The sequence below is a fragment of the Pollicipes pollicipes genome, unplaced genomic scaffold (assembly GCF_011947565.3).
Source record: "Pollicipes pollicipes isolate AB1234 unplaced genomic scaffold, Ppol_2.1 Scaffold_4219;HRSCAF=4965_pilon_pilon_pilon, whole genome shotgun sequence".
In the NCBI taxonomy this organism is placed as follows: Eukaryota; Metazoa; Arthropoda; class Thecostraca; order Pollicipedomorpha; family Pollicipedidae; genus Pollicipes; species Pollicipes pollicipes.
In genome coordinates, this window is record NW_023596448.1 from 17778390 (window position 1) to 17792476 (window position 14087).

At 52.6% G+C, this 14087-nt stretch overlaps 1 protein-coding gene across 1 annotated transcript; it reads right to left on the bottom strand.

Moving 5' to 3' along the window:
- Window positions 1–2815: 2815 nt before the first annotated feature.
- Window positions 2816–8189, bottom strand: LOC119095601 (matrix metalloproteinase-17). The gene is made up of 6 exons (XM_037218462.1): window positions 8033–8189; window positions 6882–6967; window positions 5680–5821; window positions 4836–4995; window positions 4435–4541; window positions 2816–4139 (listed from the first exon to the last, which is right to left on the bottom strand). Exons 1-6 carry the CDS (start codon window positions 8085–8087, stop codon window positions 3847–3849), a joined length of 843 nt encoding a protein of 280 aa, XP_037074357.1. The 5' UTR covers window positions 8088–8189; the 3' UTR covers window positions 2816–3846.
- Between the last annotated feature and the right edge of the window lie 5898 nt (window positions 8190–14087).

Genomic DNA, 14087 nt, shown 5'->3' on the forward strand with positions numbered 1-14087 from the left:
AGAAATACGGGCAACTCCATGTGGGGCCCCCCGACCAATCAAGTGCACCCGAGCAGGCTAACGGATAGGGTCCCCGGCAAGAGCGTAGGGTCCTCCATTAAAATAGGAAGTACACAAGACCTTATGTAGAGGGCTCCCAAACGATTGAATGCGCCCGAGCAGGTTAACATACATGGCCCCCGACAAAGGCAAAGGGCCCCGCATTCAAATACCAAAACCCAATGCGCAGGACCCCCGATCAATCCAGTGTGCCAGCGAAGGTTAACTTGAAAGGCCCCTATCGACCCAGTGCGCCAAGCACTAAAAGTGTACCCAAGCAGGTTAACAGATGGGCCTTCAACAAATAGGGTAAGTGAGCCTTCAACAAATACGCAAACAGCAAAGAATTGGAAGGGCCCTGGATCTATGTAGAGGGCTCATGGGTATACGGTGAGTGTGTCGGTAGGTTAACGGAGACCAGTGTGAATAGCCCCTGAACAAATGAGAATGTCCCGGCAGGTAAACGTACGGGGGCCTCGGCTATAGCGTATGGAGCCTTTCGGGCTAACGGAAAGAATCATTAGACGGCTCCTGCTTGGCAGGAGTGTCCCAGCACGCCAGCAGGAAGGGACCAGCAACAGCGCAGGGCCCTTCGAGCAAGTGCAAAGAAATCAGAAGTGGACATATGGGGACCCTGCAACAGCGTAAAGCTTTGGGACGATATAATGAGCCTTAAAACCTCCCAATCACCACCCTCTCAGTCTGTCAAGAGAAAAATTGTGTACTCGTTTACCCTTCACTTTTGCTTGCGACTGTATATGGTTGCCTGGAGCCCAAAGACGTCCAATCTTGTTGCATTTGTGTAAAAAATCTGGCTTTGTTCGGCCGGCTATGGGGCTCTTACTGGCCCGAGGGGGAGAGCATGGTCCCGTGCTCATCCCTTTGGATCCGCTGCTGCGGGGTGCTGAATTAGTCATAACTTGTTCGCTCGTTTGTGTAGGCGCTCTGGACTCGCGTACCAAAACGGTGCACCCTGGAGCGCTTTAAGGCTTGGTTCTTATGCCGGTTGAATGTCAACTTCTGATATAAACATTGCCTTAATGACAGCCGCTGATACAAACATTGCCATAATCACAACCTGTGATATAAAGATTATCATGATGACAACTTCCGATGCAAAAATTGCCACAATAACAACCTATGATTGTCATTTTTGACAAGCTGTTTCAACGCCGAGTGCAGATGTTGCTCTGTAATTGTTGCGCAATATTCTAAGAACACCAGCTAAGATATCTTGAGTAAAATACTGCAGACATCTTGGTAAACAGTCTGCTCTGTTTCTAGTTCCCGAACCAAGAATGCATGAACCCCCTCCCGCAATTTCACCGAGTAAAAACATGTTTACTTGCCGGCCCGATTCCAAGCGGCTTTCTGCAGCATTATGTCTGTGCCCGGCGGCAGTCACGTGACTTGGACAGCGGTGCGCCGGTCAGAGGTCAGCGCTGACCAGGCTCGGGGGCAGCCACGCGAGTACGCCGCACTCAAACCCGTGTGTCGCGCTATGCTGTTATCACTTAGTAGCCAAACATGATGTGGCGTAGCAGTGCAATGTCGGGGAGCAGCTTCAGTCATCACAATTTTGGAATATTACGTAGATGCGCATGACAGTCAAATTTTTTTCTTGGCTATTATCATAAGCTCCTTATGAGGTCATTTATAGGCAAGCAAGTCCTCCCCTCTCAAACCGATGGCGACTTAATCAGAAATCGCCAGCTAAAGCATCGAGTTGATCGGTAAATCTGTCACGCACCCGGATAATGAAGATCATGGGCATTAGTTTGCATTCCTTCAGATTCAGTGCTGTCACGAAGAAGATCAGGCAGGACGTCGAGTCTAAAAGCGACCGCTTTGGCGGTGGCTTTAATGCGGGCCACAGATGGAGAACACCTTGGGTGAATCACAGCCGCTGCCCGAGGGGTGGGGCCGAATCCAGCATTGCAGGTAGAGAAGGGGAGGGGACAGACCGTGAGAGACCAGGACTCTCACAAGAGAACAGTAATGGACGCTCTAGTGTTAACCGGTGTGTTTTGTTCTTGCGTAAACCAATTATGGCTCGATCTGGTATAAATAAAATGTTGAGCCACGTAACCAAGTTACTTCAAATACGTAGCCCTTGCGTAAAAAACCGTCACAAGCTAGATATAATCTAAGCAGATGAGTTAGGAATAATGTCCTCAGCCCCTCAAATCAGCACTATTTAAGGGATTAGCTTTAACGTTTTTTGGGGGCGCCAGATTAGCAGCAAGCGGTACATAATTTACGCGGCTTGGATGCTCAAACTGACGACTGGTCCTCACCGAGAAGCGTGACTCGCAAAACGCTACTGCACGTCCGTGAGTTATATATGCAGCCGCTTGCCTAGCACCTAAAAATAAGCCAGTCATAAGGAGTTAGGACTGTTTTGTACTTAAGTCATTGGTGAAAAACAGAGAAAAGCAAGAGCAATTTTGGCGAGTTGCTACATATCTCATGATCAACGCTACCATCTGTTATAACAAACCCCGATACCGTAGATCTTGCTCTTGACGTGTCATAAATTCGCGCCGAAATAACTCTTTCATGCTTGCGAAAGTACTAAAACACGCAGCAAGGCTGGTCGACACAGTCACCTGGCTATCCGTGGAGCTAAAAAGACAAATGCGCGTTTAACAAGCTGAATCAGCTGCCCGTACCTGGGCAAGAAAATATCATTCTTGGACGATTTACGTGTCGCGTTCTACACATGCGGAGCATGCATTGGACTGGCAAGGATCTGTCAAACACATTTAAAGCTCTGTATCACTTCATTGCCTGGATATTCCGTGACATTTGTCAAATACAAGGAACAGATAACCCAATGATTACACTGGTGTCATTTCACTAGCGTACATTTCACTAGGTTTACCAAAAATAAATTGACTATTTAGCACTTGAAAGGGCACATATCCGCTTCTTTGCCAATTGGCTTTGCATTTTACCTAATACGCAGTTTCGCATTTAACCATTTGATGTGTCAAAAACGCCACACACAAAAATACTTAAAGCAATTTTTCAACTCGGTGTTCTGTAAAACATACAGTTCTTTTTTTGGAACCAAATACCAATAACTGGTGGACGTCATTCTCGAACTTTCACTATCTCATCAAATCTTTCACTTTGTCCTCTTCTCTTTTGCTTTCGTTATCAAACCGACCGCTGAGATGCTTGACAATGCCAACGCAGCTAGTGCCCATTTACCCTCATTCTCCGCTGAAAAGCACATGCCAGCAATAACTTAAGCTACGAATCTTTCGTTATCATCCGTAATGGGTGTGCACCGTAGTATTCTTTTGAAACAGGTTTTAATTGGGCAGCACCACAAGACTACATCTTACAAGGCGAACTCTGTCCCAACTCGATCCATGTCGCTCTCCGATGATCCGCCCCGCAGCTGCGGAGACAAAAACACCGCGACCAATGCGCAGGTACGTTATTGTGCGGGCTTCACTTGAAATCTATCGACGCGAACTCAGCGTGATCACACTAGCGTGAGACTCTCAGGGGCAGACAGAGCGCGCGCAGTGGAAACACAACACCCTCCTCCAGCCAGCACGGATCACACGGTTTAGCGGCCTCCGGCCGCCCAGGGCATCCCAGACTGCAGCCTCTTCCTGTTACACGTCCACGGTCCGGTCAGTTTTCTCGATGCACCAATCTGACCTCATGATGCACAAATCTGGCTTCATGATGCGGCAGCTCTCCCCACGATGCACATGCCTGTCCTAACGATGCACATGCCTACCCTAACGATGCACCGCACCGTCCTCACGGTGCAGCGATCACGCGTCCTCACAAGGACCCAGTCAGCCGCGTCGATCCGACCCAGACCGCCACTAGCGCCACCACCAGCAAGCCCCGCGCAACCGCCGCCAGGGGGCCGGTGGCGTTACGCAGGTTGCCGGAGCGCGCGCCCGACCACAGCACCTCCGTGTCGATGTGGTCGTCCACGTTTTCGAGACAGCACTGTGCCAGCGAGCAGCCGAGCCAGCGCGGCGCCACCAGGTCTGGCGCGTACGAGCGGACCTGGGCGCGGGGTGAGTCACAACGCCAGTAGTGTCGACCCTGCACGAAGAACGTCTGACCTGGGGGCGGGGGCGGGCGTGACTTCGGAGGCTGGGTTGCGAGGCAGGTGTGTGGGGCTGGGTGGAGGTGTAGTTGTCGTTGGGTGCAAGGTTGCTTCGAAAATTTTGGATAGCCTCTCCAGAAATAGCTAGGGAAATGTGACATTATTGTCAAGGCCTGATGAATCATCGTGCCAGTTTCTCTTAATACGTAATAAACAAATTATAATCGCCCTTTAATGTCACTATTAGTTGCCGTATTTTAGATGGACAAATTGGTGAAGAGTTGGTGACACAGAGCAGAACAAAAACACACCGTCGGCGTCGGTGAAGGCTGCGTCCAGCTTCCTCGGCAGCCCCCTGCACAGACGGCTGATGGGCAGTGGAGAGTCGGCCTCCACCGTCTCGGTCAGCTCATTAAACCTGAGGCGCGCCACAACCCGTCAAACTCAACCGGTACGACACATGTAAAGGTGAGCTCAAGCTGTGCGCGGCGATCTTGTCGCCTGGCTATGAGGACGCATCTATCCTCTCCACTTAAGCAGTGAAGACGCGTCTTTCCCTCTCGATCTCAGGGTTCGGCGGTCTACGTGCTCAAACTGGATTCCGCATCGCTCACTCGTGCATGCGAGCCCTTTCCAACCGCGGTCACACAACGACTAAAAGGCAGCGCTAGTCGTGGACCCGCGGGAACCAAGGCACATCTCCAATTCTGACCTCCAGTACTGGCCGCCCGTGATGAGGTAGGTGCCCTGGGTGTGTCCGCTGACGAACGCGGCGTCCACCGACGGCGTCTCCTCAGGAAGACCCAGGTCAGACAGGGGCCGGGGGTAGCCCGTCAGGGCGTGGCGGTCCCAGAACACCCAGAAGTACCGACCTGCCGGTTGAGGTCAGGTCAGGTCAGGTCAGGTCAGACAGTGGCTACGGGCGTCCCAGTACATACGGAAACAAGCGCCTGCCGGGAGGGGTCAGGGATCATGGGTCAGACCAGATCGGGTCAGGTCATAAAGGGTCCGCGCATAGGCTGGAAGTGTCTGTCCCAGAACACTTATGAACAAAGGTCTTCCACAGCTAGGTGTGCCTGCGGGGCATTGGTTACACCGCCCGCCGTTAGCACGTGGCAACCACGCTCCAGGAGGGAGTGGGTGAATTTGACGCCTTAAATAGTGACTAATGTATTCACTATTTAGCTCCAGGTCCACCAGCCTGCTTTAGCTTGGTAGCATCAAAATCTGGAAATAGACCTGTCTCTGTGATAGCTTCGACACTGTCACAACGTTAAAGTAACGATTGTCTTATCTTAGCTTTATGTTTCTTAAGGATCATGTGATAAGTATGATATTAAGTATAATAAGTATTAAGATAAGTATAAGGGATGCTACGGTTTGCTAATGAAATCACAGGTTGGTTATACAGTCTGGTGATCTCGCATACCGCCACACATAGCACACTAGCACACGATCTACGTGGCCGCACATAGCACACTAGCACACGATCTACATAATCGCGCGGTCGACGTGCCCCCGGGCCCAGCAACCCGGCCGGGACGGACGCCACGTACCGCAGAAGAAGACGACACTGCCGTCGGGACGCTCGTACACGGCGTCGACGGAGGCCCGGGCGGGCAGGCCGCCCCAGAAAGTGTCCACCTCCACCGGCTCCGGCGTCATCAGGTGGCCGCGCACGTCCCGCCGCCAGAAGTACTGCCGGGCGACGCGGCAGGCGCGCACTACCGTCAGAGCACTTCGCAGCCATGACATTTTTTAAGACCTAAAACCGCCTTGTTTTTAGCTTGACGCCGCCCGCGAACTTGTTCAGGTTTTCGTGGCAGGCTGGTTGAAGGTCACACAGGCATGCATGGCGCCGTCGAAACGTCCCGCGAATACGGCCACCTCGGGGGCAATGTAGTGCTCGAGGTGGAGACGGACAGGATGAGGGAATTATTCGTATCCGGTCATCCGTTATCCCTTATCATCAGCATCCGTTACCGTACGTCAGCACGGCTCACGACATTGGCGGACGTAGGACGGAGAGTCCCGTGACCGCCAACTCGCTATCAGTCTGGTAACGGCTCTGATCTTATAGGGACGTTTCGTAGTGTAACCAAACGATGACGTATAGAGGAGCATTTTAACCAAATGGTAAGTAGAAGAACATACTCAAAATCCTCAAATGTAAAACATTCCCTCTGAGATAAGGACACCAGCAGGAGACACCCGGTCGAGGCCATACGCTTAGCCGGTCGGCTTCACACGATTAAACCTACGGACTGAGTTATAGGTATATTGTCTTAGTCTAATGTTCATAGGATACATTACTAATGAATGGTTTGTTCTTGCTTCTGCCCATTTTTGCTCCTGTGCTACTTTTAAGTTTACGTGAGACGTTCAACCAGAGGAGTGCTGCCCCGGGACAAGACAACACGTTGTTGGTAGCCTCCGCAAGGATTCGTTTTCGAAATGCTTGGGCAAATCGAAGACGGAATGGCTGTGAGCGCTTTAGACCAAATGTACCTAAATATTTGTCCTCAGATATTGGTGACATCTGTGTGAGCTTCGGGCGTGTTCCCCTCATCATCGTTTAATATTGCACACGTTGTTGTTTTTCAGAACAGACCACTTTCTTTAGAGCCCCGACCACTATGTGCTTGAACAACTGTAAGAAGACAATGCATGACACAGCTACGCGTTTTTAGGCCACCAAATCACGTCTTCCAATCGTGCTATCCGGCGTGAGGGTTCGCCCTTGACTCCGTGCACTTACGTGATCCTTGAAAAAGAACAGCTCGCCTCTGATCCTTGCAACTGCGTCGAACGTGGTCCTGCATGTATCAGGAGCACCGTGCAGCCCTGAAGCATGAGCAGGCTTAAAAAGCGAGCTGGTGCTGCCGCTGTGCTGCGTGACTGCACGCACCGTGTGAGCCGGCCAGGGCACCGGGTGCTGACGTGGCCCGCGGCTTACATGCAATATTTCCTTTTGCCTATCAAGGATAAGGAGGCTTCACCAGAGTATCCTGATTTTGCCTTCCAATTGGACGCGGGAATTGAATAGCCTTCGATATTCGTCGTCAGTCATCAGCCGATATTCGCGCCACCCGTTCCACACTTCACCATTCTCCCATATTGACATGCCGTCCCTGAATGACTCCCGGATCTGCGCTGATCTCACGGGTCTCACTCGGGGGGGGAGGGGGGGGGGCAGACAGGGAGGGGCAGCCCGCTCGCTGGAGCGCCCATGGCGCGGCGGCACCTGTGCCGGCGCGTCCAACTCGCTATCAGGTTTCCGCCGATTGAATCATGCCGGGTGGCTACGATATCAGACACGAACGCGTCGGTCGCCTTCGAGAGGAGCCGCGTCCGTTGGAGGACCAGCCCGATGGAATTCGGGATCGACTACGGCCATTGTCGGCGGCGAAGATACTCAATCGTGGATCTACAAATCATGAGAAACAGACGGCCCTTCGTCACGCATCTGAACTAAACGAACGACAGTGCACCTGTACAGTGAGCGCAACATAGGTATATTCAGTGCATCTGAACACAATCGAGTTCTGCAGCTCACATGATGACCGAACACAACACGGACATTCGATACACATGACCACAGCCATATCCCCTCACGGCTCAAACGTAGTATGACTCCCCAGTGCATAGCTGAGCGCATATCTCATGGCCCTCTGAACATAACTCTCCTGCGCACTCGAAGCGCATATCCCTCCAGTGCTAGTGAAGACAACGCACAATTACTCGCGTTTGGGTATTGAGCCCAATAGCGACAGTCACCAAGGAACAACAGACCGACAGCGTCAACAAACCATCAACGCCACCCACCTCGGACGACAAACATTTTAAAACCACGAGCCGCTCGCCTCCCCACAACGATCTCAGCCACCAGACTCCAGCGCAACTACCGACCTGAGACGAGCAGCGTCAGCAGCAGGACCGCCGCGGCGCCAGGCGCCCCCCTCATGGCGTGCTCCGGCCGTCACCCCGCGAGCGCGGAGCACCTGTGCTCAGTCAGCGGCGCGCCGCTCGTCAGTGCTCGCCGACCGAGGCACGCGCACCGGCGCCAGGGCAAACAAACATCTGGCGGCGGTGTTTTGGGCCGGGGCACTGGTCCGGTGGCGGTGGTGACGGAGCTCGCGCTGAATCAGGTGTCCGGCCGCGCCCTGGCGGCCGGCGGCGCTGATAGGACGCCGATAGGGCAGCGGCGGCGCGTGGCGCGGGGGGTGCGCCACGTCGGCTCGAGAGGCCTGTCAAGCTGGTGACACCAACACGTCTGAGGCGACGTTTGCTACCATAGTTTTCAGGGTTTGGATTCTGAAATTAAAATTATGCTGGAAGAGTTTGCATCCCTTCCAAAAAGCAAAAAATAAATGCGCGACCTTTGAAAGTCGTCACATGGGCTTGAATCCAGGTTGAGGGCTGAACACCAATTTTTAACTCTTGCCTATGCTTGGCGAATCGTCTCATGCAGTGAGTACGGGAGTCCGTTTAGACCGAAACTTTTTCAACGAGATTCCCCAAATCTCAAGATCACACCTTGACCTTGAGACAGGGCCACAGTCTGAGACAGGTATTGGTGGTCCTCGAATATTTTGTGCATCGTCACAGCCTGTTGAATATGCGGTTTGGTTTGTTTGGATTACTATGAACTGGATCCTCTTAAGCTCACGTTAGGACTTCTGAAGACTTAGGGAACCCTTTCGATAGTTAGAATTGTCAGAATATGGGTCATTGGTTTTGGTGTTGGTTCTGGGTTAAGCGCGCCAAAAAACGAAGTCCCAGATGTTGCCTTTCATGGGGAAGCTATGACAGTAAGACCTTGAGAATCAGGTTCTTTTGTTGTTTATTGGAGTTTAGGGGCGCGCCGACTGCGGTGGTCATTTGGCGCCCATAACGAGTTTGGTTTTACCTATCTAATGAGCCGCATAAATGGTCCCAAAGTTGATGTGTTTGAGAAATAAAAAGATCTGTTGAAATTCCAGAAATGGTGATTTATCTCCTAGCATATCACAGATGGTAAGGGGCAAGTCATGCTGTCCAAAATAGCGTTGGCGTTCTTCCGCGAGGCGCGGACAAGAAATAAGAATATGGCGAACGGTGAGGACGGCACCACATCGATGACAGATCGGTTTATCGGCTCCCTCCAACATATAGCCGTGGGTTGCGTATGTGTGCCCGATGCGCAATCTGCAGAGGATCACCTCCTCTCGCCGCATTTTCCGCGAACAAGAGAACCACTGACCTAGCTTAGGTTTTATCTCTCTGAGCTTATTACAATCCATCCGATCCCAACAACGCTGCCACTTGTTGTGCAGGAAGGCTTTTATTGCGGGGTAAAAGTCTCTGGCAGGAATAGAAAGAGAGTGAACACATGGAGCCAGCGCTGCTCGCCTAGCAGCCGCGTCAGCCAACTCGTTGCCCGCGATGCCGACATGACTAGGAACCCAACATAGCATGATTTTCTTTCCGGCCTCATCCAGATGAGTCAAACGTATTAAAATGTCCTGTATAAGGGGACATGACGGATAAAAAGGCTTCACATTCAGAACGCTGCTCAGAGAGTCCGTCAAAATGAGATGCAAGGGTTCGTCACCGACTTCAATGAAACATAGTGCCTTAATGATTGCTATAAGCTCTGATGTAAACACCGAAGCGTTTGGGGGCAATGAAAACGACCGGGTGACGCCACCGCTCACAAACGCACAGCCTACACCATCAGAAGTTTTAGAGCCGTCCGTGTAAGTGTGTGTGTAGCCCTCATATAACGCAATACGCTCAAACGCTCTGGACCTCATTATATCTGGCACCGAGACACCTTTTTTCATTTCAGTCAGAGATGTGTCTGTGAAGGGTGAGATCAAATGCCAGGGAGGAGTGCACAGGTGACGTGATCGCTTCACCTTTCGAATGGGAATTTCGGTTTCCCGCAGTAAGGCTTGTATCCGGGAGCCAAAGGTCACTGCATGCGCCCGAGGTGCATTGCGAACAAACGGCACAGCAGGCCGCGGAAAGACTGCGTGATATGCGGGGTGACACGGAAACTGTCGCAGCTTCAGTGCATAACGCATGCCAAGCATTTTCCTCCTCGCTGACAACGGCGGCTCGTGCGATTCTACCAAGAGGCTTTGGGTAGGAGATGTACGGAACGCCCCTGTGATGGCACGTAAAGCAGTGTGATGGATGGTGTCAATGATCCGTTTCGTGGACTCACATGCGCTGTCATAAATAAAACATGCATAGTCCAGCTTAGAGCGTATGATTGCCCGATACAGCAGCAAAAGCGTGCTCCGATCTCCGCCATACGACGTGCGCGAAACACATTTTAATACGTTCAAAGATTTAAAACAGCGTTCACGTAGCGTTTTAAGATGTGCCTTATATGTAAGTCGGCGGTCAAAGTATACCCCAAGGTATCTAGCCACAGGCTCAGTTGGGATGCATTGTCCATACATACGGATAGAAAGGTCACCGCATTGCCGGCTACGACAAAAATGCATGGCTACGGTCTTGCTACGTGAAAACCTGAACCCGTTCATGGTACCCCACTTCTCAACGCGGTCAACAGCTAACTGGAGTTGGCGTTCCATCGATGGTGGTCTTGCTGCGCTAGTCCAAATGGTAAAATCATCAACAAAAAGCGCACGACCTACGGACTGCGGAAGCCCCATCCCGATGTCGTTGATCATAACGGCGAACAAAGCTACGCTGAGAACGCCGCCTTGGGGCACCCCATTAACTTGAACATGCCTTTCAGAGAGCGCGTCTCCAACACGGACACGGAAAGAACGGTCAACTAGAAAGTTTTGAAGAAAGGTCCCCATATTGCCGCGTATACCATACCTGTGTAGCTTGAGAAGGATGCCTTGACGCCATGTGGTGTCATAGGCGCCCTCTATGTCAAAGAACACTGCGCCTATGTGTCGGCTTGCTTTAAATCCCATACGAATCGCAGTGTCAAGAACTAAAAGATTGTCAACTGTGCTGCGATTCTTTCTAAAGCCACACTGGGCGTTTGTAAAAACGCCGTGGTGTTCTAAAAACCAAGTTAAACGGACATTAACCATCTTTTCCATCAACTTAGAGAGCGATGAAGTGAGAGAAATAGGTCTATAGTGTAAAGGATCCAGTCCACTTTTACCCGGTTTCAAAATAGGAACGACTATAGCTTCTCGCCAAGAGGCTGGAAAGTCCCCACTGGCCCAACGCGCATTAAATACCGCTAATAAAAAGCGAAGCACGCGACGCGGCAAATGCTTGAGCATGTCGTTGTGCACAGTGTCCGGGCCTTCTGACACGCTGCGAAGCTTGGCAATCGCCCAATCCAACTCGACTAGGGTGAATGGATCATTATAACAATGTAGCTCACTCGTTGAAAAATCCACTCCAGATTGCTCACATTGCGCTCGGTGCCGCACAAACTGTGGGTTAGTGTTGCCACCTTCGCTGCGGTAGGCCAGCGCCCGGGCAATCTCGTTCGCAACTTCCAAGGGGCGCGTCACGGCCTGTCCGTTCACACATAGTACCGGAAGAGCCATGGATGTAAAGTGCCCAGATATGCGCTTAATTCGAGACCATACCTGCGATGTTGGCGTGAACCGGTTCAACGTACTCACGTAAGCATGCCAGGACGCACGCTTCGCCTCTCTTACGGTGCGCCGAGCAAAAGCCCTCGCTTTCTTAAAGGCTATAAGGTTTTCTGTAGTACTCCTGGCGTCAAAAGCCCGAAACGCACGTTTACGCGCCCGGATGGCGCTCCGACACTCCTCCGTCCACCACGGAACAGGAGTACGTCGGGGAGCGCCAGACGTGCGTGGGATAAAGCTGTTGGCACACTCTAAAAGTCTGTGAGTAAAAACCTCAATAGAGGGTACCGTCCTCACAGCCTCAGTTACGAACGATTCGTCGAGCCGAGTCTCAAATTCACACCAGTCCGCTTTCTTAAAATTCCAGCGTTGTGGCCGAACACCCAACGCTCCACCTCTCTTAAACCGGACCCACACTGGGAAGTGGTCGCTTCCCATGGGGTCATCTCCAACACTCCACTCGAGGTGTTGGACGAGCTGGGGACTGGAGAGGCTTAAGTCTAGTGCGGACGTCTGGCCGGACGGCATTGTAAAATGCGTACGAGTTCCTGTGTTACATAGTGAAGTATACATACAGTATACAGTAAGTATACATACAGTATACATAGTGAAGCACCGTGGATAAAATTCTCGCACAGCCTCCCACGAGCATTGGTGACGTCACACCCCCATGCGGTGTGATGTGCATTAAAATCGCCGAGAAGAAGAAGTGGTGGAGGCAGTTCAGCCAGCAGACACCTAAGGTGCGCCAACGGAAAAGCAATGCCTGGTGGAAGGTAAAGTGAGCAAACAGTGATGTGACGATGGTTGAAATAAAGCCGTACGGCCACAGCCTGAAATGTGGACCGCAAGCTTAGCCTCCTCGCTGGCACGCTATGGTGAACTGCCAGGAGGACGCCACCGTGAGCAATGCTCTCCGTCAACACGTCGTTGCGAAACATCGCATATCCTTTCAGAGAGCAAAAATTGTCAGGCGCTGGCTTGGTTTCCTGCAGCGCCACGGCTGCAGGAGAGACTCTGCTGACGACAGCCTCGAGATCGAGGGCGTTCGCCCTTAATCCTCTACAGTTCCACTGTAAAAACGCCTGTAAAAGGGCGTATTAAAAAAGAGGTAAGATGTGAGAAGCTAAAACAATCCCGGCTTAAAAAAATTCGGCTGCACCAGTTGCATGTCCAGACGCCTCAGACCGAGAGCTTCGGCTTAATTCCGGGGGGCCGTGCCCCACCCTAGGACGAATCCTTGGGCTACCTCCGTCAGATGGAGATGGGGGGCCGGCTGGGGCACGCTTTACGCCAGCGTACCCAGCCCGGGGTGGAGGCGGGGGAGGGCCCATTGGTGGGCCTCTACCGGGGTTCGAGGCACCAGCGGGGGCCTCCACCAGCTTTCGTGGCGATGGAGTGCTGGTTCGGGGGACGGGCTCTTTGTCTGCACCGGACAGGCGGCTTGCCGCCATAGCGCGCTCCAGTTCGGCCAAGCGTGCTCGCTTGGCCTCGCGGGCGCGCCTGTCAGCTTCCTGACGTTCCAGCGTCTCTGCCACACGCTCACAGGCACTGGCAAGAGGTGTCTGTGGCAAAGGGACCGATTGGGTCGCAGACGAAGGTACGGCCGGCAGCGCGCGGGGACTCCGACCACGCCGAGCCGTCGTCCAACCGTCGCCCGCCGGTGATCCGGCGCGCGCCGAGGAGGCCAGCGGTGCGACGTCCACCGATTGCTCGATCGGCGGAGAGGGAGCTTGGGGTGCCGACTGGGAGTCGGGCGTTCGGACCGAGGGAACAACCGACAGGCCAAACGACCTCAGAAGTCCCACGAACTGAACGGCCGTCATGTGCTCGATGGCATTACTTTGTGGGAACGAAGTTTTCACTTTGGACGCATACGATATTTTTGGATGACTGTCGTTGTAAAGTTCACGAGCTTCACGAAAAGAGACATTTCTAGAGGTTTTGATCGATATAATCTCTTTTTCTTTCGCGTAGGCCGGACATGTACGGTCATACGTCGTGTGCGGGACTTGGTCCTTGCCGCAGTTCACGCAATGGGGTTCCGCAGAGGTGCAAGCTCCGCTCGTGTGCTCGAATGACGCACATTTACCACACGCTGGACGGTTACGACAGTGGAGCTTGGTGTGGCCGAATCGCTGGCACTGGTAGCACCGCATGGGGTTAGGCACATAAGGGCGAACCTTCACTCGAGCGTATCCAACACGTATCTCGGTAGGCAAATCGGTGGAACTAAACGTCAGAATGAGGTTGTTGGTGGGCAGCAGCTCTCCTCCCCGTCTGACGAGAATCCTGCGAGCGCTCGTCACACCAAACTCTGAGAGCTCCTCGACTATCTCGTCCTCGGCGACGTCACGAAGATCGAAACAATTGACTACGCC

What these genes read in the sequence shown, in the direction of transcription:
- LOC119095601 (XM_037218462.1), bottom strand. Translation starts at nt 8,087, where the DNA reads ATGAGGGGGGCGCCTGGCGCCGCGGCGGTCCTGCTGCTGACGCTGCTC. An exon ending in TGTTCTTTTTCAAGGATCAC is followed by an intron (nt 5,822 to 6,881) that starts GTAAGTGCACGG and finishes GTCGCCCGGCAG; the next exon opens with TACTTCTGGCGGCGGGACGT. An exon ending in ACGGGCGGCCAGTACTGGAG is followed by an intron (nt 4,542 to 4,835) that starts GTCAGAATTGGA and finishes GGCGCGCCTCAG; the next exon opens with GTTTAATGAGCTGACCGAGA.